This window comes from Stegostoma tigrinum, chromosome 19, assembly GCF_030684315.1.
Source record: "Stegostoma tigrinum isolate sSteTig4 chromosome 19, sSteTig4.hap1, whole genome shotgun sequence".
Taxonomy (NCBI): Eukaryota; Metazoa; Chordata; class Chondrichthyes; order Orectolobiformes; family Stegostomatidae; genus Stegostoma; species Stegostoma tigrinum.
The window spans coordinates 5,578,651-5,605,099 of NC_081372.1; the positions used below are offsets into that span (position 1 = coordinate 5,578,651).

A 26,449-nucleotide genomic window follows, 5' to 3' on the forward strand; every position below is an offset into this window, starting at 1 on the left:
GCTGCATTAAGTCCGTGGTGTTGATTATGAGTTATACAGCCATAGCACGTGCTAAAGATTGTGTCTCATTAATCTTAGCTGCTCTTGCTTCCTTAATATTTGTGTGCAGCATAGACTGTTCGGTGTTTCACATATCAACTACGATAACATGGAGGAATAATATGACATGAAAGCTTCATGACGTGATAATCTTCACTTCTACAGCTTCTACAGGAAGATCCATTCTTGATTCAGATGTGGTTGGATCATTGAGCAGCAAATGACACATCTTTGGGGCAGCCTGTAATATGAAGTATAGACTACAGGGACTGGGAATGCTTCACATGCAGTTATTGCTTCAGGGTCACATCAGATATGAACAATATATTTCTGCAATCGGTGCCCCGTTATGACCTACAGTATGTCAAAAAACTCATTAGAATAACTCATTAGAATAACTCATTAGAATCCCTACCTTTGCCACATAGTACTACATCAAAATAAAGCAAAAGTATATTCAAAAATAAATATTTTTAAAACGGAAATTTTTCTAGTAAATGAACTTGTGGATAAAAATGGAGGAGACAAAGCACCAACTTCTGGTTTTAAGATCACCTGGAGCTGACTAACAACCAACGTTAAGTTCCCAACTTTTACAGGAGAAGCTTCAATTCTCTTTTGAATCACATAACCAACTTGTAAAATTAGGCCAAGATCATTCACAGACCACTAAACACATCAGAGGTTCTTGTATACTGTGGATCCACTTGAACAGAATGCAGAGTATGTGGGGGCAAGGATCGGTTAGCACTGCAGATTAAACCTGGGTTCAACTCCTGCACTGGCTGTGGTTACCATGAGGACTGTTCTTCTCAACCTCCTGTCCCGTAGGCATGGTAACTCTCAGGTTAAACCATCGCTAGTCTCTGGTCTGGTGGGTCTGTGGCAACTTTACCTAGCAGGCAATTAAATTGAGTTTGTGTAAATCAAAAGGGCAACCTCTGTGAGCCTGATAGAAGTTATTTCAAAAGTAACGAATTGAAAAGAATCATTATCCTAACAATTCACTAAGCAATAGTGTCACACTGTGCAGACTGCAAAATACATATTTCATAAGCAGAGGCCCTCCGCAGTAAGCAGCAACTGAAGCTAATGTTCAGTTAGAATACGGAATGCTGTAATTTCCGAACGTAATGCAGTGTAGATAATGGTGATCTCAAACAAAGGGGAGCAGCAAATCAGAGATTAATGTTCACGTTTCATCATTATGAAATAGAATTCTGTGTGTCTGATGAGAAAGAAATGACATGACAGTGATACCTGTCAGATGGATTTTTTCCTAAAAAAAAAACGAGCTGGCAGTGTATTCTTGACAGAGGTGAATGTGCCACATGTGCATGGCCTGGGCTACATATTACTCCAGTCCACACCACATTGTTGACTCTGTAATGCCCCATTAGTTAAATAGACTAATTGAATGCTCTCTACCAATAACACTAGTCATTTAGGGCAGTTAGGGATGAATAATCTATTCTTGCTCAGGTCATCAATGTACTGAACACATTTATTGGCGATAGGAATGTTTTGCAAGTTAAAACCGTTTAGAAGTCCCCTTGAAAGGATTTTTGTTTTAGAAGTAGATTCCCAATAACTTTCATATGATGTGTCACTTTTAACCTGTGATAGAATTTTGATACAATTTTGAAGCAACTAGAAGATTGAAAGGTGACTGCAAGTATTCTAGAATGCAAGGTTGAATATTTTGATGTGGGTATGCCCTACCAACTTACATTCCATGCATGATGAACTTAATTGTAAGCGAAGCAACTGTTAATACTGAACCTGACCAATCTAAATTTAGATTAGAGCAGTTTATTTGTGAGCTGGATTTTAAAACTTTTTTAAAGCCTGTGATGAGCAACAATTTGACCAAATTGTCCAAAAAGAAATCAAAAGTTCTAAATTGTTCCAACTACAGGATAATAAGCCTCAGCATCTGTGTGGTGAAAATTATTCTACTTATTTTGAAAAGAAACAACCCAAAAATGTAGTAACTGGTCAAGATCCCAAAGAAATGAAGTATATGGGGTATCTTTCATTTGAGAAAGTCATTGAAAGGTATCTGCAAGTGCAAACACCCATGTATCTTTGCTTTACAGACTATGAATAGGAATTTGATAATCCACTACTGGAAAGTAATGAAATGCTTAAATAGAGTAGAAATTGAGAAATGATGAAAAGATAACTCTGAATCTGCATGGATCATTGAGCAGTGATGAGACTTGGTAATGACTTGCCAGACTGCATAGCAATCAAAAGTGGAGTGCGACAGAGATATTTTAATATCCCTAAATCTCTTCAACTTGTATGCTAAAGTAGTTCTAAGAGACATGGAAGATCTATCAGGTTGCACCATTGTTGGGTTGAATGTCAACCACTCAAGATACGTGAGTGATACATCTGATTGCAGGTCAAAAGAGGCACGACAGAACGTTTTTGAACAATGTGCAAGCAGAAATGTGGGATATGGATTAAGAACTAATGTGAAGACACCAAGACAATTATGATAAGATGCATCCTAACCCTGGATGTAAAAATTGAAATAAATGAATAAGTGATGGAACTATTGAAAGCATTCGCGTACCTTAAACAGATTATTACAAGTGATAGGAGATCTGGCTGGGAGATCTGAAAGAGAATTAAAATGACCAAGATCAGTTTTGTCAGAATAAAGGATGTTTTAACACCAAAGATGCTGAATGTAGATTTGCACGTGGGTGGGGTTTGCTGATATGTAACAGCATATTGCGTCCCTCACAGCCATTAACAATAAATAATTATTAATGAGGTGAATGCTTTCATGATGTAGACATATGGGAAAGGGGTGTGATCTGTATATCTGCATAGAAAGACTAATGAAGAAATGGCTGTAGAAAAGAGGAAATTAGTGCATAATATCAAAGACAAAGATACAATATTTTCATGACATCGGCGCAGATGATAGTCAATTATTGAAATCAAAGGCGTAAGGAAAATGTAGAAGATGGAAGCAGAGAAGAAAATAGATGACCTGTATAATGGACTGGATAAAATTGATCTTCGCAGAATATATAAGGACAGAACTTGTTGATTCATGCCAGTCAAATTTCATCAGATGCATTTGACATAAACTTCAAGTGGATTCTGATACAATTTGCATTTCATGGAACTTTCAAGAAACTGCAAGCCTGTGCTGATTTAGGAAGTGGGCAAATTGTATACAAAATTGGCCTGACAGCAGGAGACAGAAGGTGATGGGGAAGGTTGTCTTTCGCATTGAAGGTCTGTGACCAGCAATGTTTCACAGGGCTTGGTACTGGATCTACTTTTGTTATTTATGCAGATAATTTGGGTGAGAATATAGGGGGCATTGTTAGTAAGTTATAAGAGTATTACAGCATGGAAACAGTCCCTTCAGTCCAACTAGCCTACTCCAACCATGTTCCCTAAGTAATTTTCAAAGAATTATGCAGATGACACCTGGTGGTATAGTAGACAGTGAAGAAGGATCTTGATGAAATGGGTCAATGGGCTGAAAAATGGCAGATGAAGTTCAGTTTGGATAAATGTGAGCCTTTGCATTTTGGTATAAACAAACAAGGGCAGGACAAAATGTTTGGGCCCTGGTTAATGTTGTAGAACTAGGGGTTCAGGTACATAATTGTTTGAAATTTGCATCACTGGTAGACTGTTTAAGAAAGAAATTAAGGCAAGCTTGCCAAATCCTCAGACCTTAAGAGTACAGGAGTTGGGATGTCATGTTGAAGTTGTACAGGACTTTGGTGGGGTCTGTTCTGAAGTGTTGTGTGCAGTTCTGGTTGCCGTGTTAAAGTGAGGATATTATTAAACTGAAGACGGTACAGGGGACATTTACCAGAATGTTGCCAGGAATAGAGAGGTTTGAGTTACAACAAGAAGCCAGATAGGCTGGGCTTTTTTTCGTTGGAGCATAAGAGGTTGAATGGTGACCTCTTAGGTTTTTAAAATCATGAGTATTGATAAGGTGAATGGTAAAGGAATACCTTAGGGTGGGGGTGTTCAAAACTAGGGGGCATATTTGTAAGGTGAAGGGAAGGATTTAAAGATATAAGGGGAACATTTTTTGGTTGTACGGTGGTTTGTGTGTGGAATGACCTGCCAGAGGAAATGGTGGATGCAGGTACCGTTATGAGTTTTAAGCGACATTTGGATAAGTACATGAATAGGAAGCGTTTGGAGGGACAGGGGCTGAATGCAGGCAAGTGGGACTGGTTTAGTTTGAGAACATGGTTGGTGTGTTCTAGCTGGACCAAAGGGGTCTGTTTCCATGATTCTATACAAAGAATAATCTACCCATAGGAGTAACAGTTCTTCAGATTACTTTTTCACACTTATCCTGACAGTGTAAAATGCACACACTTCATGCAGAGGCAAAGCATTGTATATATGGGATCTTCATTCTTCAGTATTTTGTGATTACTGCGAAAACTGAACAAAACTGGCTGCTGTGGAAGCACAACCTGGAAGGAAACTTAAAGCAGAATGGAATTGTGGTGTACCATTCTAAGCAAAACCTAGCCGGTGACGTAAAAGATTTGCATCAGAGATAGTGGGAACTGCAGAAGCTGGAGAACCTGAGATACCAAGGTGTAGAGTTGGATGAACAGCAAGCAAAGCAGCATCAGAAGAGCAGGAAAGCTGATGTTTTGGGCCTAGACCCTCCTCCAGAAAAGGATTTTCTGAAGAAGGGTCTAGGCCCAAAATGTTAGCCTTCCTGCTTCTCTGATGCTGCTTGGCCTGCTGTGTTCATCCAGCTCCACACCATGTTATCTCTGGTAAAGATCATTGTAGCATCACCAGAAGTAACTAAGAATTACAATCAGTTTTGCCTTCACCTTCAATTTTGTCCCCTCATCACAGTAAAAGAGACATAGACCAAGCTCATTAAAGTATTTATAAGTATTTTGGTTTTTGAGGTTTGCAAATTTCTAAATCCTTAAACAATACAGACGAACTTTCTGGCCTTTAACTTGACGGTTCCGCGCTGTTAAAATTTTTGTTCATTTTAAGCTATTCTATTTTCTTCTATAACTGAATTTCTGTATAATCCTTTTTTGTCTTTATTTCCACTTACTTTTGCAGCTGTCTTTCTACTTTTTTCACAGCAACTTCCAGTTGTTGTTTTTTTCTCAAATTTCTCCCTGCTTTAAAATTGTTCAGTATTTAGATGTTAAGAGTTTTTGATTTTGGGTGCGGCAGTGATACTGACTCTTGTATCAGATTTCCTTCTAAAGTTTGCATTATTTTCAACATGTTGAACATAAGCTATGTTCCAGTATTAATATAATTTGTTTGGGGAGGAACTGAGTGAGGTTTCAAGTTCAGGGATTGGTATATGCTGATTACTTCAGTCAGAACTGTCGTGGTTTAATGCAAGCAAAATTTGATACTTAGCGATGAAATTTAAGTTTGGTTTGTTTATAGTTTGACCCGAAGATCTGTGGTTCAAAGAATTGTTTCTGTAATTGTTCATCAGGATATGGGGTGACTTGCAAAGTAAGCATTTATTGCCCATTTGAGGTCATAACGTTGCACCTGGTCAGACTGGGATGTCACCAGTAAAGCAGGCACACTAATGTGTTCTCATTTACATTAATTGATGATTGCTGGAAAAAAGTAGTTGAGATGGATTAGAAATATTAAAAATGATAAATAGTACATCCTAACGTGCTAAATTCACCAAATATTTTTATCACAGGAGGAGGACCATTGTTCCCAATACTGGTTCTTAAACCCATTGCCTTTCTCCTCCTCCTCCTCTCTCTCTCTCTCTCTTCCCCGCGCCCCCCCCCCCCCCCCCCCCCCCCCAATCCTGCAAATTTGGCCTGTTTAAGTAGGAAATAGATGTAGAGTCATGGAGTTAGGTATAGTTCTTGCAGCTAAAGGGATTAGAGGATATGGAGGGAAAGAAGAAACAGGATACAGAGTTGGATGATGGGCTCTGATCATACTTGATGGTAGAGCAGAGCTCAAGTGCCCAGTTTCTCATTTTCTATGTTTCTATTACATTTTGGAAGTTACCATTGAATCTCCTTTCACAGCAGTACATTCAAGATTATTGCTGTGTTTAAAACTGTATAAAATGTTCAAATGTTCTGTGTTCTCCTCTGCTATGTATAACCCTTATTTGTTAGATATTGTAGTTGCAAATGTTTCATTGTATTTTTACTGTTGTCCAGATTCTTTCGTCCAGTTGAAGTGTGTTTATTTGTTTTTCTCAGGAGCAGGAAGATATCCGTCCTGCTCAGAAGACTAGCCATCCGCTACCTGATATCTTCAGCAGCATGCTTAAGGACACAACAGATGAACACCGAGCTCACCTATTTGATCTGAACTGCAGAATCTGCACAGGTATACAGCAAAGAAGCATTTTAAGATTCATCGTGAACACTTTGATCAGTGCAGCAGTTGTATTGAGAACATAACTGGAGTTGTACAGCCTCAATAATCATTACATTAATAAAATACAAAGTATTATACAAAATATGTCTGATGTTAGGAAGAGCTACCCAATTAGTCCCCCTCCCATATGCTCTTTCATGTAAACCTGCAGATTTTCCTTTCCAAGTACATAATTACTTTCACAACAAAACTATATGTGGAATCCCCCCACTGACCCCTGCACCCGCTTCCAACACAAGTCCTCCTCATGGACACCACCCCCAGGCCTCCTACCCTCCCTCGACCTCTTCATCTCCAACTGCCGTCGAGACATTAACCGCCTCAACCTCTCCACCCCTCTCACCCACTCCAACCTCTCCCCTGCAGAATGGGCAGCCCTCTGCTCCCTCCGCTCCAACCCCAACCTCACCATCAAACCTGCAGACAAGGGAGGCACAGTGGTAGTATGGTGCACTGACCTCTACATCGCCGAGGCCAAGCGCCAACTCTCCAACACCACCTCCTACCGCCCCCTTGATCATGACCCCACCCCTGAGCACCAAACCATCATCTCCAACACCATTCATGACTCATCACCTCAGGGACCTCCCACCCACAGCCTCCAACCTTATTATTCCCCAACCCCGCACGGCCCGTTTCTATCTCCTTCCCAAAATCCACAAACCTGCCTGCCCAGGTCGACCCATTGTCTCAGCCTGTTCCTGCCCCACCGAACTCATCTCCACCTATCTGGGCTCCAATTTCTCCCCTTTGGCCCAGGAACTCCCTATCTACGTCCGTGGCACCACCCACGCCCTCCACCTCCTCCAGAACTTCCAATTCCCTGGGCCCCAACACCTCATTTTTACCATGGACGTCCAGTCCCTATACACCTGTAGTCCGCATGCAGAAGTCCTCAAGGCCCTCTTCCTGTCCCGCAGGCACAACCAGTCCCCCTCCACCGACACCCTCATCCGCCCAGCTAAACTCGTCCTCACCCTCAACAACTTCTCTTTCGATTCCTCCCACTTCCTACAGACAAAGGGGGTGGCCATGGGCCCAAGCTATGCCTGTCTCTTTGTAGGTTACGTGGAACAGTCCCTCTTCTGCACCTACACAGGCCCCAAACCCCACCTCTTCCTGCGCTACATTGATGACTGTATGGTCACCGCCTCTTGCTCCCTAGAGGAGCTCGAATGGTTCATCCACTTCACCAACACCCTCCACCCCAACCTTCAGTTCACCTGGGCCATCTCCAGCACATCCCTCACCTTCCTGGACCTCTGTCTCCATCTCAGGTAACCAGCTTGTAACTGATGTCTATTTCAAGCCCACCAACTCCCACAGCTACCTAGAATACACCTCCTCCCACCCACCCTCCTGCAAAAATTCCATCCCCTATTCCCAATTCCTCTGCCTCTGCCACATCTGCTCCCACGATGAGGCATTTAACTCCTGCACGTCCCAGATGTCCAAGTTCTTCAAGGACCACAACTTGCCCCCCACAGTGGTCGAGAACGCCCTTGACCGCGTCTCCTGCATTTTCCACAACACATCCCTCACGCCCTGCCCCCGCCACAACCGCCCAAAGAGGATCCCCCTCGTTCTCTCTCACCACCCCACCAACCTCCGGATACAACGCATCATCCTCCGACACTTCCGCCATCTACAATCCGACCCCACCACCCAAGACATTTTTCCATCCCCACCCTTGTCTGCTTTCCGGAGAGACCACTCTCTCCGTGACTCCCTTGTTCGGTCTACACTGACCTCCAACCCCACCACACCCGGCACCTTCCCCTGCAACCGCAGTAAATGCTACACTTGCCCCCACACCACCTCCCTCACCCCTATCCCAGGCCCCAAGTTGACTTTCCATATTAAGCAGAGGTTCACCTGCACATCTGCCAACGTGGTATACTGTATCCATTGTACCCGGTGTGGCTTCGTCTACATTGGGGAAACCAAGCGGAGGCTTGTGGACCGCTTTGCAGAACACCTCCACTTGGTTTGCAGTAAACATCTGCACCTCCCAGTCGTGAACCATTTCAACTCCCCCTCCCATTCTTTAGATGACATGTCCATCATGGGCCTCCTGCAGTGCCACAATGATGCCACCCGAAGGTTGCAGGAACAGCAACTCATATTCCGCTTGGGAAGCCTGCAGCCCAATGGTATTAATGTGGACTTCACCAGCTTCAAAATCTCCCCTTCCCCCACCGCATCCCAAAACCAGCCCAATTCGTCCCCTCCCCACATTGCATCCCAAAACCAGCCCAGCCTGTCTCTGTCTCCCTAACCTGTTCTTCCACTCATCCATCCCTTCCTCCCACCCCAAGCCACACCTCCATTTCCTACCTACTAACCTAATCCCACCTCCTTGACCTGGCCGTCTTCCCTGGACTGACCTATCCCCTCCCTACCTCCCCACCTGTCTTCTCCTCTCCACCTATCTTCTTTTCTCTCCATCTTCGGTCCGCCTCCCCCTCTCTCCCTGTTTATTCCAGAACCCTCACCCCATCCCTCTCTGATGAAGGGTCTAGGCCCGAAACGTCAGCTTTTGTGCTCCTGAGATGCTGCTTGGCCTGCTGTGTTCATCCAGCCTCTCACTTTATTATCTTGGATACTCCTGCATCTGTAGTTCCCATTATCACTCTCACTTATATATGGAATCAGCTCCCAGCGCTGCTTTTGGGCATTGTTCCACGTTATAACTTGGAGTCCTAATGTTGTCCAGCCATGGAGGGACCAATGGAATTATATTCAGAGTTTTGCAGCATGGATGTGAGTTTGCTCGCTGAGCTGGAAGGTTAGTTTTCAGACGTTTTGTCACCATTCTAGGTAACATCATCAGTGAGCCTCCGACGAAGCGCTGGTGTTATGTCCCACTTTCTATTTATCTGTTTAGGTTTCCTTGGGTTGGTGCAGCATGTCTACAACACAGTTGAGAAGTCTTGAACTTTTAGTTGAATTGTAGGCTCATGTTTTGCATAAATCTATTTTGGACTGATTGTTGTCCATCATACCCATGAGCAATGCATAAATAATTGTCTTAACATTTTAGAAATAATTTTGTGATAAACATCGGTTATCTCAAGATTCTATCCTATCTGGAGAAACCTCTTACAGCTCACAGATTATCAGAAAGTTGGTATTCTGCCTGAAATATTGCATCCATGACATTGAATGAATAGAAAATTCAGAGTCGTACACACACAATTTAGAAGAAAGCTGCCACTGTGTCCATATCCTTCGAAAGTTGCACCTTGGTATCAATATTGTTTTATAGTGAGTTTGTGCTCACCACAAGGTGGTAGGGCTTGAACAGTAAGTAGGATTCAGTTGGATCCAACTGTCCCATTTCGCAGCAAATTCAAGATGTAGACACTACAGCTGTACCGTAAAGTTGTTGAATTGTTTTGAGTTTTAAAAGCTTCACTGGCTTAAAACCTATATCTAGTCAAGCAAATGTTTCCCAATGAATATGAAACTTGGTTAATTAATAAATCTTGCTGGCAACTAATTCCACTTTTCTTCCCTTTTGCCTCTGTGCAATGTGATTAAAGACTAACCAGCATGCTTATGAGCTTGAGTAGTGAATAATGGAAACATTAAAATGGGTATAAATTCAGTCTGTTTGTTTCAGGACTGATGCCAGTTAGCTGGAGCGTAAACCATATCGGTATTGAAATTAACCCCAACCCTTTACTCATTTGTTGATTTGCTCCCTTCAGGAAAAGTTCAAGTCTCAGAAGATGAACCAATGCCTAAGAAGCCGAAAGTGGTAACCAAAAAAGCAGAACCAAAATTGAAATCAAAGCCTGATGTGAGATGTCAGCAAGAGCAAGACAAAACAGCAGTGACGGTTTCAATAGCAGGAGAGAACTCTGGTTTGACCCCCCAAGAAATGAGCTCTCTTCCTTCTCAATCAATAGTCACGACAGCTGCTACTGTAGTTACTTCACAGCCTACTTCAGAAACAGTCAGCAACTCATTCATATCACCAGCTAATCATCCAGCTCGAGCTGTCAGCACAGAGAGAACGTCTGTCACGATAGGTTCTGCCCTTACCCCCTCCATTGTCTCTAAGCCTACATTATCAGCACCTTCAGTTAGTACCGCAGGTTCCGACAGAGTGATGGGGAGAACTTCTGGTGGTGGAAAGGAGGAGGAAGAGGCACCAAAATCCATTTTAACATCTGCAGCTCCTAAATCTATACTGACAAAACCATCAACAGCACCTGAGCAAAACTATACAGTATCAACAACAGTAAGGTGTGTGAGGCACATAAGAAGGAAACCTCTTTAACCATCCAGTGTTCCAGTTAGAACAATGTTAAATTTACGTACAGGATAATCCCCAAGATGGGATGAAAGTGGCTGAGTGCCTTATTAAACAGCAGTTCGTAAACATTGCTATAGATCTGAAATACATTTAGCCAACTGTATTATGTTTTTGTTTTAAGTGCAAACTCATTACAGCATCAATCTAAGGCAAGTTCCCACTCAGATTCACAATAAAGATTAGCAATAACCTTTGACTCAAAAGGAAAGCTAGAATTGAACTTGACAGGAACAACATAGTACATTTTCCATAATATTTCAAAACTCATTCTGTGGCTCCTCTTGAACTTTCAAAAACAATTTCTGATCCATATGTTTTCTATCCCATCCTAAATTCCTGTTGTGACTAAAACTCAACGTGTATGATTTGGAGTAGTTGCCCTGAACACTTGTCAAAATATTTTTGGACTTGCACATTTTTGTTTTATTAGTTTTTCTAAGCTATCCAACATGGGAATGGGGACAAGGTTTTTTTTTTAAACCCTTTGACCCTATTCAGTGAGATCATGGCTGATATGTAACCTGTCTCTGGACTCCTTTGCGTATCTCCCTTAATACCTTTTGGCTATCTGGTGGCTGTCAGATTCAAAATTAATTTTATTTGAGAAGTATTAGAAACCTACACTTTCTATGTACAAATCTTTCCTACTTTCGGTCCTGGAAGATTCTGCCTTTTTTAGACTAGATCTCATTTTTCACTTTCCAGCCAGTGATAATTCTTTCTGTACCCCATCTGTCCGTTAATCAGTTCACCCCTTTAACCTCCTTAAGTTCCAGGAAATACAGCCGTAGTTTGTGTAATCTCCTGGAGTAATTTAACCTTTGGATCTTGGGTATGATTCTGATTAACTATGCTGTGCTGTAATCCTAGATGTGATGCCCCAAAACATCTCTCGTTACCCTAGGTCAAACTGTCGAACGAAGTTAAACACAGTTGTTCTGACACAAAGGCTTGATTGATTGGAAAGCACCATACATGAAATAGCAAATATAATTGACTTTTAAGGGAATTTTGCATTCGTGAATCAAACTTTTTGTGAAAATGTTCCCTTACAACCAGTATACACTCATGCACAATTGGGAAGACTACGTACATTTTGGATGTTGTCCACTTCACGTTGAAACATGTTTCAGATGTCTCATGACCATTCCCAGGTTAAGCCTGGCCTCATGACAATTTTTACTTAAACTCTGGGTAACTCCCAACTGGGCAAATGAATATTCACTTCTTGTTCCAGCAACAGCATCGTTGGAGTGTGCTAAATCAAAGAAAAGGAAATTGGAGTATAATCAAAAACCAGTCAAAAAAGACTATTTTCAGCAAGGTCTTAAAGAAGAATGGAGAAAGAGAGTGGTTTGTAGTGAAAATAGCGGAGCTATTTAGGCAGCTAAAGATGCAGCTGTCAAATGTGAAACGGAATGTATAAAAGAAATACCAGAAAAGTGGAAGACTTGGGAGATCTATAAGGCTGGAAGCAATTTGAGATAGGGTGAATTAGGTTAGATCAGATTAGATTCCCTACAGTGTGGAAACAGGCCCTTTGGCCCATGAAGCAAGATCATGCTGGATTTAACCTTAACTGGGAGGGGTATAGACAGAGATAATGGGAACTGCAGATGCTGGAGAATTCCAAGATAATAAAACGTGAGGCTGGATGAACACAGCAGGCCAAGCAGCATCTCAGGAGCACAAAAGCTGACGTTTCGGGCCTAGACCCTTCATCAGGTCTAGGCCTGAAACGTCAGCTTTTGTGCTCCTGAGATGCTGCTTGGCCTGCTGTGTTCATCCAGCCTCACATTTTATTATCGGGGTATAGACAGAGTTTTGTTGTGCAGAGAAGCCCAAAGCTACTAGAGCCCTTGCTAATGTGCCTGGTGAGATCTAATCTATACTTACAGCAAAAAAAATTGAAGTGTTGGAAACCTGGACCTTCCTTTTTGCAAAGGCGATGGCTCCTGTGCCAGTTGAGGTTGTTCAGACAGGCAGTTGTTTCAATTACAGTATCATCTGAGGTCGTCGTGAAGAGCCTCACTGTTTCAACCATGCGTCTTGCCTGAGGCATGATGACCCTCAGCTTAGATTAACCACAAGCCAGCTCTGAGGAGACAGCACCACCTGATTCCCTGGGACCGTGGAAGTTCTCACTGCATTTTGATAGATTTTGTTGGCTTGGCTGTTAAGATATAAAAGAAACGTATAAAATTCTTAAGAGGCTTCATAGAGGAAATGGAGAGAATGGTCTGCCCATGTGGGAGTCAAGGTCTGTTGGTGTAGACTCAGAGTAAAGGGGTGCTGATTTATGATTGAGATAAGGAGTTTTCTCCTGAATTGAGAACCTTCAGAACTTTTGCCACAGAGAGGTGTGTGGGCAGAGTCTATTTGGGACTGAGATTCTTGGTCTTTCAGGAAATCGAGGGCTGTAGGGAAAAGTGGAAGGAAGGCAGGAGGAATTTTGGAATAGCCATGATCCTATTGAATAGTGGAACAGGCTTGAGGGGCCAAATAGCTTACTTTTATTCCTATCTCTTATGGCCTTAAAAAGTGACATATGGACTTGAGGTACAGATCAAATATGCTATAATTAAATGTTTCAAGGGATTGCATGGCTGCCTCCTTCCGTCCTGAGTATCAACATAGAATATCGGTTCAATTAAAAGCCAGCAAAAGGAATCCAGAAAACAAGATCCATGAGTTTGACATCCATTGCAGGAGAAGTTGTTGAAACCCTAGTTGATACATTTGTAGATTCTTGAAAGCTAACAAAGGTGGGAGATAGCAATGCTAAATAGGATAAATTACAAGAGAATTTAGGAATTGTAGAGACAGATGACTAGTGAAATTTAATGCAGAGACAAGAAACCTCTGGGCTCAAGTGAAACATCAGGTTTGCACCATGCCTGATATTCCATCTCCTTTCACTTCAGAGAGTAATATCAAGCTGGGTGCAAAAACCAATGTTACATCTGACCCTAGATAATAAAATGTGAGGCTGGATGAACACAGCAGGCCAAGCAGCATCTCAGGAGCACAAAAGCTTTTGTGCTCCTGAGATGCTGCTTGGCCTGCTGTGTTCATCCAGCCTCACATTTTATTATCTTGGAATTCTCCAGCATCTGCAGTTCCCACTATCTCTGTTACATCTGACCCTGTTAGTTTTGCAATCAATGGATTCAGTTAAAATTCTACCTATTAGTTCAATGTTTGTGTGCGTGCACTTAGTGCATAGAATAGATTTCCTGCAGGGAAGTGGTGGAAGCAGTTACCAGTTTACACTGATTTATTCAGATGTAGATGAGATATATCTTTCATGATTCCAAAAGATCTTCAGTACTGAATTTTTCTCCACCCCTCTTAGATTTCTTAATTAAGATGGACTACTGTGTTTTGTCAGCAATTCCATTATCATTGTATCTTGCAACTATCACGTTAATAGTAGACAACTATTTGGACCTTGGTTATTTTTGTTTCAACAGTTGCTATGTCCTGATCAACATCTGAAAGATAAAAGGCTGGTTATCATATCACTCATATCTATCTTCCTCATTAACTCTTAATAGATTTTGCTTGACTTAAAAAAATTAAGACGGCTCAAATGGATTGCAAATTATTTAATATAGGTATTGTTGATGTTGAGCATGTAACCTGAATGCTCCAACAGACTTCATATCTGAATGAATATTGGTCTTAAATTTATGAAGAAATGGATTCTGGGTAAATGTTATATCCAAGGCAGTTTGCGATGTTGTCACTGTAGTACAATGTTTACCTAACGGGGACTATTTTTGTTCCAGGATTTCAGAAGCAAAGACCCCAGCTGAATTGGATACTTCATTGTTCCTCTCTCACCTGGATGCTATCTGGAAAGGATTTATCAATATGCATGGTGTAGCAAAGTTTGTCACTAAAGCTTATCCAGTATCTGGCTCAATTGACTATTTAGTAGAGGTATGCAACTCTTCTTATTTCCCCCTCCAACTACATTTAATAAATCTTCTCCCCATTACGGATGGCATTGACTCATTGCTGATGTAAAATTTGACAAGCAGCACATGGTTGAACCGACCAAGCTTTCTGTCTTGGGCCTAGATGGTCAATGTCCTTTAGACAGAGGCCCATGAAAGATGTCATTTTCAAGCTCCATCCTGTACTGAGCCCGCCAACTCAGTAGTTGAACTGAGCTACCTACTTGGGCCTGACAGTCAGCCTGGATTTCGCTAGAGTGCGGTGAGAAAAGATCCCTTGAAAGTTCCCATTCCTGACTCCCACCTCACCAGCCTGCAGTACATCGCATCGTGAAGTTAGATGAATACGCTGACTGAGGAAAATCCTGTAGCAGTTTGGTAATGGCTGGACTAGAGAAACCTTCAGTCTGTACATACTGCTGTGTTAAGACTATTTAATTATCCCAGCCTATTCTGCAGTGAAGGTTGGGAAGAAATGGGCTAGTGAGGAATTCTAATCTTATGTCAAAATTTTAGGACCAATAAAAAATTGGATATACTTTTATCTTAATCGCCTGAGAGACACACATACACAAAACACTAATCAACTCTTCAATGTCTCCAGAAACTGGAACCTAAAAGAATATTTTCTAGTCTGTGCATGAGAACATAGTGTTTGCACTCTGAATACTTACCTTGGAGGGCTTTGGAAGATCCATCTTTGATAAGCTTAATATTGAGGTTGGTAGATATATGGTTATCAGTGGCTTACAAGGTCATGAGTTGGAGTCAGTGAATGACATTGAAGTGTTTGATCAGCCATGATTGTAGTGAATCGTAGGACAGGCTCAACTGATAAAAACATTCAGTGTGAATAATTGTGGAAACTGGAAGCTAATTTTGAATTTATTCATATCTCGTGAGGCAGTGTTTAGTACATCTCAGTTATGTTTAGGCTGACATAACTATAAGGTCTGTTGAGATAGTTGGGTGGTGAAAGTATGTTTTCAAATGTCATTCAGCACCAGCTTGAACTGTATTCAGCCAGGTAACAACACACTTGTTATTTTCCCTGGGTCTTTGACTCTGTGAATAAAAATTTGTTTGGATTTCTCCAGAAAGGACCTCTGTGGCTTAAGCCTTTGATTATGTTTCGTCCATTGTGTGTTTAACACCTACCAGTTACAAAATGGCCCCAGAGTACAAAGGAAAAAAGACACGGCTATTGATATACTTCTTAAAATAAAACATGGCTGTGAGGCTTTTAATCCTCAGCTTGAATCACGTCACCTTTTTCATTGTTTTCACTGTAGCAGGTTATTTAAATACTGTGGCTATAAGAGCGAATCAGAGTGGGAATTCTGCAGTGAGTAACTTGCCTTCTGTTTCCCCATTACCTGTCCACTATCTACAAGGGACGAGTCAGCAATGTAATTGAATGCTCCCCACTTGCCTGGATGAATACAGTTCCAACAGCACTCTAAGCTCAACGTGATTTAGAACAAAGCAGATTTCTTGGTTAGAACCCTATTCACTGCCTTCAACATACACTCTCTTTACTACCAACGTACAGTGGAAACACTGTAATGTCTTTAGGATGCACTGCAGTAATTCACCAAGACTACTTCAGTAGTAGCATTCAGACTTGTAGCTTCAACCGTCTAGATGGACAAGGGCAGCAAGTCTGTACAGGCACCATCACCTATGCATTCACCTCCAAACCACACTCCACCCTCACTGGGAAATATATCTCAGTTCCTTCACTGTTACTGGGTCAAAATCCGGGAATTCCCTCCCTAACAGTGATGTGGGTGTCCCTACTCCCCCAGGACGGTAGCCCTTCAAGTTGTTAGCTCAGCACTGCCATCTACAGGGCAATAAGATATAGGCAATAAAGACTGTCTGAGCCAGTGATACCTGCATCTCGTGAACTGTCTGTTGTAACCGGTCTTATGTTGCAGAATTTGTTTTATTTTGTACATTTAAAATATATAATTCGTTGCATGTGTTTTTAGGATTTGCCTGATACAATTCACATCGGTGGCAGAATTTCACCCCACACAGTCTGGGATTACGTAGGAAAACTGAAGTCATCTCTTTCCAAGGTATAGTACTGTAGTTCAGTCAACATTATTGTTATAATCTGATAAATGTTTTTTATTGTTATGTGAAATTTATTACATCCCTTATTCCATCTATAAAAGAATTGGAGATTTCCAACTGTTCATAGTTGAATTTGTTCTTCTATTTCATCTGTCATGCAAAAATGCTTAGTCTTAAATTGCTTTGCATTTCTGTGGAAAGTAACAGTTACTCAAACTTTTCAGCTGATCTTGAAAGTATCTATTCAGCAATTTATGGACCACTTTCTTCTGACCAGCACAGTGAGCGAGAAGCATTCTGTATGCATTATCACTTCCACTTAATAGTTTTAGTAAACTGGTACACAGATTTGAGATTGTGATAGTATTGGTGCCTTTGTAATTGGAGATCACCAGTAGTGGATTTCTTGAATAAATTCTTCAAAATGACCTAGCTGCTAGGACTGTAAATCTACAGCGAAAGTGTGTTTCTGTTCCTGAAAATCCTGATTTTAAATGAGGTTCCCATGAATGTTCTGTTCATCTCATGAACTTTGAGGACATGGGAGAGCAGCAAGGCAGGCATAACTTTGAAGATCATGGACAAAGAATGGAATGTAAAAGACCCAACACTTCTGAACCAATGACAGTCACACTTCTAAGATCAGAGCTCTAGCCTTGGATTTTACCTGGATCTTGAATGAGAACGCAAGTTCAGGAGCGGGAAACAGCGCGTGAGTGAATCGGTGATAGTGGGTGCGTGGAGTGGGAGGGGTGGAGGGGCTGACAGGGAGGATAGTGGGTGCGTGGAGTGGGAGGGGTGGAGGGGCTGACAGGGAGGATAGTGGGTGCGTGGAGTGGGAGGGGTGGAGGGGCTGACAGGGAGGATAGTGGGTGCGTGGAGTGGGAGGGGTGGAGGGGCTGACAGGGAGGATAGTGGGTGCGTGGAGTGGGAGGGGTGGAGGGGCTGACAGGGAGGATAGTGGGTGCGTGGAGTGGGAGGGGTGGAGGGGCTGACAGGGAGGATAGTGGGTGCGTGGAGTGGGAGGGGTGGAGGGGCTGACAGGGAGGCCACAACTTGAAGGTCAATAAGGGGGAGATGGCCACAGCTCTCTGACTTGAGGAAGGCACGCATCGGATTGCACAGGAAGCAAGATTTAAACATATCGTGCGATGCCCAACAAGATTGCAAGCCTCATTAAATTATCAATGTTAAAGTGTAACAATATTAAATAGAGTGACTTTAAACAACCAAGTTTTCAATCTGGCTGGATAATCACATGTAACAGCAAACTGGTTGGATTTGAAATTCCAGTTTACAGCAGAATTTCTACTCTGCATCTCTTGTGAGCATCTAATCTCTGTCTTGTATCTAAGATGCATTTTGTAGCCCACTTAACGTCTGCCTGGTTGAATCAGCACTTCTTCCTTGGAGTTGGAGAGTGTAAAGAATGCTCTTTGTAATATTATCCTCTGAATGGCCAAAATTCTAAACCAGTTAAAGGAAAAAGCTAAAACTGTTGACTTTCGTTCCTGTGCAAGTTCCTTTCTGTATGTTTGTCTACATGCATCATAGCAACCAGTCTCCCACCCCCCCCCGATCAGCAGTTACTAGTTGCTGAAGGATGGTAATTTCTGATATGTCATGCTTGCAGTGTTTGACTGTATGATGATGCCATTGTGAATCTAAAATTAGGTGATTCATGGAACTGATCTCAAAGAAAATTGAGTAAAAATGCACGTGAGTTCTTTAAGGGCTAAACTGTTATTCTCAAGTAATGATTAATACGTGTGTATTTAGCCAATTAAGCTATTTGGTGATTTCATGATACATTAATTAAAAATTGACCTGAAAGTTGTTTTATATGAGATCAGTGTTAGCGCTTTGGGTTTGGTGATTTTTTAAAAAGTATCAACATGCATTTAAATGAGATAACAAGGTGTAGAACTGGATGAACACAGCAGGCCAAGCAGCATCAGAGGAGCAGGAAGGCTCACATTTTGGGCCTAGACCCTCCTCCTGAAGAAGATTTTTTTCTGAAGGAGGGTCTAGGCCTGAAACGTCAGCCTTTCTGCTCCTCTGATGCTTGGCCTGCTGTGTTCATCCAGCTCTACACCTTGTTATCTCAGATTCTCCAGCATCTGCAGTTCCCACTACTTCCGATGCATTTGTATGACACTTTTTGATATGAACTATGAACCACTTCACAGGCATATCTTGGATATTATGATACAAACTGTATTTATTCTTAGAAATCTGTTTCCATTCAGTTTGTTCCTTAAACAGTTTGAAGTGCTTTAAAATTTTACCAGCTGGATCAAACCATGCTGAACTGATTCAACAGTTCTGGCAGTCATCCTGCTGGGGCTATTGTGTGAGGTTATTATGAGGCCCAGACCAGGAGCTGACCACATCAAAAGCTGTCCAGCCAGTTCATTTAAACTATAGTTGCTGTCATTTATGGCTGGTTCATGGAATTTGTTTGCATAGAAGGCTACTGAAATTTATGACCCCTCAGCTATTAAAGATTCGCATCTCACATCGACAGAGCTGTGTCCATTCAAAGGTAAGTGACAACATAGGGGGACAAACTTTGATGCCTTCAGAAGGCTTTGGATCGCTTTATAATTATAAGCCCAAAGCCTATTTGCAGGCGTAAAGAAAATGTTAGTAGTTGGAGCATGCAACTGGAAACAGAGAATGCAGTGTTGAGTGAACACTGTAAGGTGAGAAATGGGATAGAGCTATTTGTTTAGAACCAAATTAATCATTTTAATCAATCAGATCACTGTAGCACAAGTCTCTGGCTACAAGTTGCACACATCTAAATTTTTCCCTACCAAAATCTAGAAGTGCCTACAGGATTTTACTTGCTAAGTACTGCTTGTTATGAATGAAATAAGCAACAGACTGACGTTAGAGAGCAGGTAATGAGGAAAGACTTTAAATTAATTCATGCAGTTATCCAGCCCAGTTTAGATGAGGATCTTAAAGTTTAGTTTCTGAAACTCTGCAGTGCACAATTTGGTATAGGCAGACTTTGTTAGTAAAAAATTTGGACAAATTTGTTTGTAGTTGTAAAATATGTTAAAGGGTTTGTCTTTCTAAGGCACAGTCATGCTGGCAGTGCAACCTGATAAGCGCATTGCTCAACATGACACGCTCCTGTGTGTATGTCCAAGCGGAGTTTGTCAGGCAAGGAACTGGAGTTGAGGGACAGATCAGTCATAATCTCGATGAATGGTGGAACATGCTTGAAGGGTGGTCTCTTGTTCCTCTGGTCCTAGAATCTTGTATGAGATTGTTGAGGTTTGGGCGACAAAGAAATTCCTTGGGGCAATGGGGCTACTCGTTAGTTCTAGCCCAGCTTTTGTTTTAAAGTTTGTTTCTCCCTTTTTGTTTCTGTTCCTTACCATGGCGAATGCAGGAGGTCTGTCTAATTCGATTTCACCCAGCCACGGAGGAAGAGGAAGTCACCTACATATCGCTGTATTCCTACTTCAACAGCCGGGGTCGCTTCGGCGTGGTGGCAAATAATGCCAGGCACATCAAGGACCTCTATCTAATTCCGCTTGCTGCTAATGACCCGATTCACTCCAAATTATTACCTTTTGAGGGCCCAGGTAAGAGCAGATTATTTAGACACATGAATAGCGAAATGCAATTTGAACAGTAACTAAAACAGTCATAGTTGACCTGCTAACACAGCTATATTCAGAACAAACCCACACTGTACTGACAAAACTACATGGTATACCCATATGTCACTTGAAAGTGGCAACAGTTTTTCAGGGTGAACTTGCCCATTTAAAGGCATTTACTCCTGTTTTCCATTTCCAAGAGCTCTTTTACATTTGTGAGAACTCAGTTCCTTTCTTTCCGTAGTTTGAGGGAGCCTGTTATACTCTATGCCCCTCTTCTGTTTGCATCTGGGAGAAGCTAGGTTGAATGCCATTAAAACTGACTGACTGTGTGAATATATTGTAAATCTGATCTAAAGGATGGGAGCGGATGTGTCACGTAGAGAAATGATGAAGCCTCAACTCTTCACTTGTTCACCCTATATTCCTTCTAACAGTACTGATGGATTATCTTAGGAAATATCTAGAGGGAACTGATGCAGTTCCCAATGTGTTTTGGCATTTTGTAGACTAATATTTAAGCCGTTAACATGTAAATAGCATCTTCCCAGTTGCACGCAGTTATGGGAAAAATCTGTAAATCATATGCACTTGCACAATTACGCGATCACAATTGATAGTACAGAAGTTAAAGGATTGAATGGTCTAGAAGTCACCATTTGGTATTGTGACCTCCTGGACCCACTCATTTAAATGAATTCTGAAAACAGTAAATTATCGTTACAAACTGTGGCGTGATTTTATAAAATGGAAGTTTCTAGTTGCAGCTGATGCTTTCATAAGCAGTTTGCTGTATCATCTGCCTAAGTGTTTGGTGTTGTCAGTCCAGAAGAGAGTGACAATCAGCTTCCAGATATCAGTGCACATTAGAGTAAGTGCTGTTTACAATTCTTAAGGACTTAAAGAAGTACATTATAATAAGCAGTCTTAATTTCAAGAATTTGGTAGCGAGTTTTGAGAAGATTTGGTTTTTTGGCTGATACGGAAACAACTGGAGCAGCTTCATGACCTAAAGGTGAGTCTATTCAATTTGAAACGTCTGTCACGTATCTGGCAGCCAACATTCCTGGTAGAGGTGAGCAGAGGTCTAATTTAGCGCCCAGTTGCATCATGTTTCAGTTTATACTTATGTTAGCTTTGAAAAATTACTTTATATATATGTACACAAAAAAGCAAGGTTTTTTCCCCAGATGTTCTGTTATTTTATAGCTTTTCCAGTACAGGACTTCTGATTTGTTCACTGTCATAAACTTTTTTCAGATCTTTTCAACACCAAGACTGTTCTGTAGGACTTTAAATTAAATGATAAATTACCTGACTCTAGCACAGTGCAAATTCAGTAGAAGTGGACTCAATTATGACAGACTCATTGATATTAATTGCACTTTCCCTTGAGGCAGCAGACTATTCAAGTCGGCTCAGAACAAATCTAGAATACTCGATTTCACAATTGCCTTTTGCATTTATTTTAAAAACTGAAATTCCATAAGATTTTTGTTCATTTCCCATGTATACATACTATTTTGTCTCAAGTATCACCTTGAAAAGTAGGCAAAAGTATAATTTTGGTGTTACTTGGAGGTGAAAAGTTCTTGGTAATTTTAACTTCCTGCATCAGAGAATGCATATTCAGCTTTGCTGTGCACACTTTGGGTTTTTTTAGTGTCTGTGGAGCTGACTTTTTAACCATCTGGTAGTTTGATATCCTCACCTGTATATTTTGTGTACAGTTTTTTTTGTTTTCAGTGTTGTAACTTTGTTTTATTATTATTAATAAAGTTATTTCCAGAACATTGCAATTGGGATTCTTGAGTTTAAAGCGTTAAGTGAGGTTCAGTGCCTGGCTCCATTTGACATTCAATGGGTTCGAATCCCAGACTTTTGCAGCATTTAAAGTTCAGTGCCTCATAACAGGGGCGTGCGATTCAGTAACTGGTGCCATGATAGGATTGATGTAGTTTGAAGAGTATTCAAGTCGGCTCAGAACAAATCTAGAATACTCGATTTCACAATTGCCTTTGCAGCATTTGATATGGGAGGGAGACTGCTGTGTGCTTCACCTCTGCAGTGCTGGATGCAAAATTTTTCATTGATCATAGTGAATGTGGATTCAGGGTCTGGAGGTAACCATTCACGACCTGTACTTAACACCTGGGAAGTTCGCTCCTGACTCATATATTCATTTCATTTGCAATATTTCTTTCTCAAGTTAAATTCCATAAAGTCCCCATTGGTACCACTTTTGAATATTAACTTTAATGCATAAATTACAGCAAAATGATATTTTAATAAGATATCATTTTTGTTCTTGTATTCTGTTCCATTTTCTGCTTCCCATTTAAATTATCTCTACAACTCTTCCCTGATAGTCAAAACTGCCAGTTTACCCTTTCTCTTCTGTTGTTCGCTGATACGACATTATTTTCTTTCTTCTGAAATGAATTCAAAACTGGTAAAACTTGTCCCTTCAGGTTAGTTCATTAAGTTTGGTTCAGGTGAGACTCTAACTAGGTGGCTGGTGCTGTGCAATTGAAAATGGCACTCTGTCATTCATAGTGCTGTAACAAGCTTTTATACCCCATTGGTTGTGATCTGTTCCATTATCCATAGGCTGTTGAATGAAACTAGACTGTGAAACTGTGATAGCTTTGAGCAGTGCTTTACCCCTTGTTGAAATAACACATGAATATTTGGGAAATAACTTAAGCCCACCCTGCTTGGCCCTTTTACAGCACTCACCTACCAACTTTCTCAAAATGAATGGTCTTTGGTACCAATTCAGTCTGTCAGTTTGTTAATTTAAACATTAAGGTATTACTGTAACAGACCAGTGGTTTGTTTTTCACAATAATTTGTGATTGTGATTGTCTTTGTGCTCTTGAGTTGAGAGTACCTCTTGCAATGCAAAACTGCACCCCAGATATTCAAAGTTGACCAAAGTAGGATGCAACCGAAGTCACATGTAGCAATTATCCCTTTTTAAAAGGTAATTAGAATTTTACAACCTACCACAGTTTTCATGATCGTATTAGGTGCCAGCAAAATTCAATTTTACAGTTTAAACATGCTTTTTTAGAAGTCATGACAATTAAATTACCTTGTACAGTACCAAAGCATCAGAAATAATCACAATGAAGGTATCTGTTTCCATGCCTTTTAAACTTTGTGCTTCTCGTGAGACCTAGTAGTAAAATACAGAATTGAATTTGTACGGCAATCTTAGGTAACGATCTTAAGCTTTGCCTTAATTTATATCCTTTTAAAATTGAGGATTGTCTTGTCACAAGCAGGGAATTGCTTTTAATTTGAGATTGGCATAGAGTAGACAAATGCAACAGCTAGACTGCATACAGCATTATCCTACAAATAGAAAAAATAAATGATCACTTAATCTGTTGATTTGATGAGAATTCTGAATGGAATACAAGGAGAACACATTGCTCTTCAAATATGTCCACCTGAACCAATAGCATAGACAGAACTGGATTTCAGTTTTGACATATTCAAAATCCATGCTACACTTCCTCACTGCACTGCGATATTAACAACCAAGATTAGTGCTCAAGGTCTGCAGCAGGATTTGAAGCAGCAAATTTTATGGACAAGAGTCTGCTAAGGCTAGCTGACATGCACAGGATCTGATGTTTTTGACCTCTTTAAGCATCAGCATCAGAGATAGGTCATTCGGTTTTCTTTTACCACTGATTTTTTCATTATAATGGATGTTCACATTTTAAATCTGTAGTTTTTAAACCAGCATTTTCTGTAGCTGGTTTTAAGTTTCAAAAGCAGTTTTTTTACTACTATCTTAATTTATAATATGTAGATCTCTTGAGCTTACAAATTAGCAGTAAGCAGCAAAGTAATTCTAGCTTGTTGTCATTAGTAGGTTTAATGTAAATTTGAAAACAGGACGAACATATTTTTCAGTTAACTCTCCAAGCCTAGACAGAAAATAGAATCCACCATACTGATGGATTCTTGCTGCATGATAAACTTTGCACAGTAGTTTCAAATAACCGTACATGCACCTTGGAAGTTTGGGTTCCATAGATTTTCTCACCCACTCAGTGATTACAGATGTGAAGGATTCAAAAACGAAGGGTGTGGGTCCAAAATGACTGAATTGAAGATATCAGACAAGACTTATTTTCCATCCAAGAGTGAGAGATGTGGTTGTGAAAGAGCTTACAAAAATGGTCAGTGAAGCAGACTTCCAGCAGTTTCCAAAAGTGCCTACAGGATGAGTTATTAAAAAATATTTTTCCACCTCACTGAAACTTGATGTCTCAGAACCCATCATTCTTCTAAATTAATATTATTCATGGTATATAAAATCAAATTTAATCAGCTAAATAAAGTAGATTTAAAAGGTAAGTGCTTAGACATTAACCCACTACCTTCCTCCACCCCATTACTGTCAAAATCTGAATCCATCGCTTCAGATCGAAGCTTGACTCCTTTGAATGGTTCTGTTCCAGCCCACCATGAGTAAATCCATGCAAGATGGCTGCAAACTGGACTGTCTCCACTTCCCCACCCACATGTTCATGAGATTGTTTGTTTGCAGTGGGAGAGGGAGTTATCCTATGACTATGTGATTGAGTAGAATAGACCTATATCCTCTGGGGTTTAAAGTAATTTGGAAATGCTAAAAATTCTTAAGAGTAAGTGCAGAGAGGTGGAGAGTCCCATATTAGAAGAGACAGTGGGATGTTTCTCAGTCCAATGTGAGACGAAGCATTTCTACGTTTGCAGAGCTGCAGATGCTTAGTAGTTATGTACATTCAAACGGATATGTTTTTGGACTTTAATAGACATGGGGATTGGTTGGGAAAGTGGAAGTAAGGTTGAGGTTCATTATAAGACCATACCATGTTGGAAAAGATGGTTACTAAGCTATCAAATCTGTTTCACCATTCAATGAGATGATGACTGATCTGATAATTCTCAACTTGGCTTCCCGGCCTTTTCCCCGTAATCCTTGATTCCCTGACTTAATGAAAATCATCCCAGCTCAGCCTTGAATGTACTTAACAGATCAAACTGTCTAGCCCTCTGCAGTAGAGTTCCACAGATTCACTACTCAGAAGAAATTCCTCATCTCGCTTAAATGAATGATCCCTTATCCTGTGATTATATCCTCTGGTCCTAGACTATCCCACAAAAAGAAATAATCTTTCCACATCACGTCCCCCAAGAACCTTGTAAGTCTCGATAGTCTCCTGTCATTCTTCTAAACTCCGATGAGTATAGGCCCAACCTACCAAACTCTCATCCAATAAAAAGAAATTCCTGCATAGCCAGGATTAACCTGTTGATCCTATTCTGGACAGCCTCTTTCATGGGATAAGGGGACCAAAATTGTTTGCAGTATTCTAAGAGCAGTAGGCCATTCAGCCCATTATGTCATCTTGTCTCCTCAATTAGATCATAGTCAATGAGATTGATCTAAGTTTAGTTATTGCTTTGTATAGTCTTAGCGAGACTTCCCTGTTTTTATACTCCCTGCCAATGAAATGGTGGCCTTTATTTCAAGTGTTTTCCCAATTTTATGCTGAACTTGAGTGCTAGATTTTTGTGGTTCATGCACAAGAATTCCCAAATCTTCCTATGCAGCAGCTTTCAGTAGTGTGTCTCTAGTTAAATAATAACCAGCTCCTGTATTTTTCCTGCCAAAGTGCATAATCTCACAATACCTCATTATATTCCATCTCCTAGGTCTTTGCTCACTCACTTAACTTGTCTCTGCCCATCTATAGGCTCAGCGTTATTCTCACTGCTTACCCACCAATTTATTTTTGAATCATCCACATACTTGTTGAGGAAAATGAATGTGCCATTAATATTTGTTCTAAGTAATCATGTCCTCAGCATTAATCCCTGTAGCACTTCATTATGACCTTATTAAATGACAGCGCTGTGGACGACACATTGCCGCTGCATGGATGTTCCTCATTAATTCCCTGCTTACAAGCTGCCCTGTCTTTTACCTATCTTCA

General features: G+C 40.9%; 1 protein-coding gene across 3 annotated transcripts in view; it reads left to right on the top strand.

Annotated features, from left to right (window-relative positions):
- Positions 1–26,449, top strand: part of LOC125461238 (death-inducer obliterator 1-like) — a 149,553-nt gene that overhangs the window by 114,914 nt on the left and 8,190 nt on the right. For all 3 annotated transcript variants that reach the window (XM_048549756.2, XM_048549757.2, XM_059652716.1), the window contains exons 12-16: positions 6,279–6,408; positions 10,173–10,713; positions 14,575–14,728; positions 16,740–16,829; positions 20,234–20,429. In XM_048549756.2, coding sequence (XP_048405713.2) covers positions 6,279–6,408; positions 10,173–10,713; positions 14,575–14,728; positions 16,740–16,829; positions 20,234–20,429 — 1,111 coding nt within the window. The remainder of the gene's footprint in view (positions 1–6,278; positions 6,409–10,172; positions 10,714–14,574; positions 14,729–16,739; positions 16,830–20,233; positions 20,430–26,449) is intronic.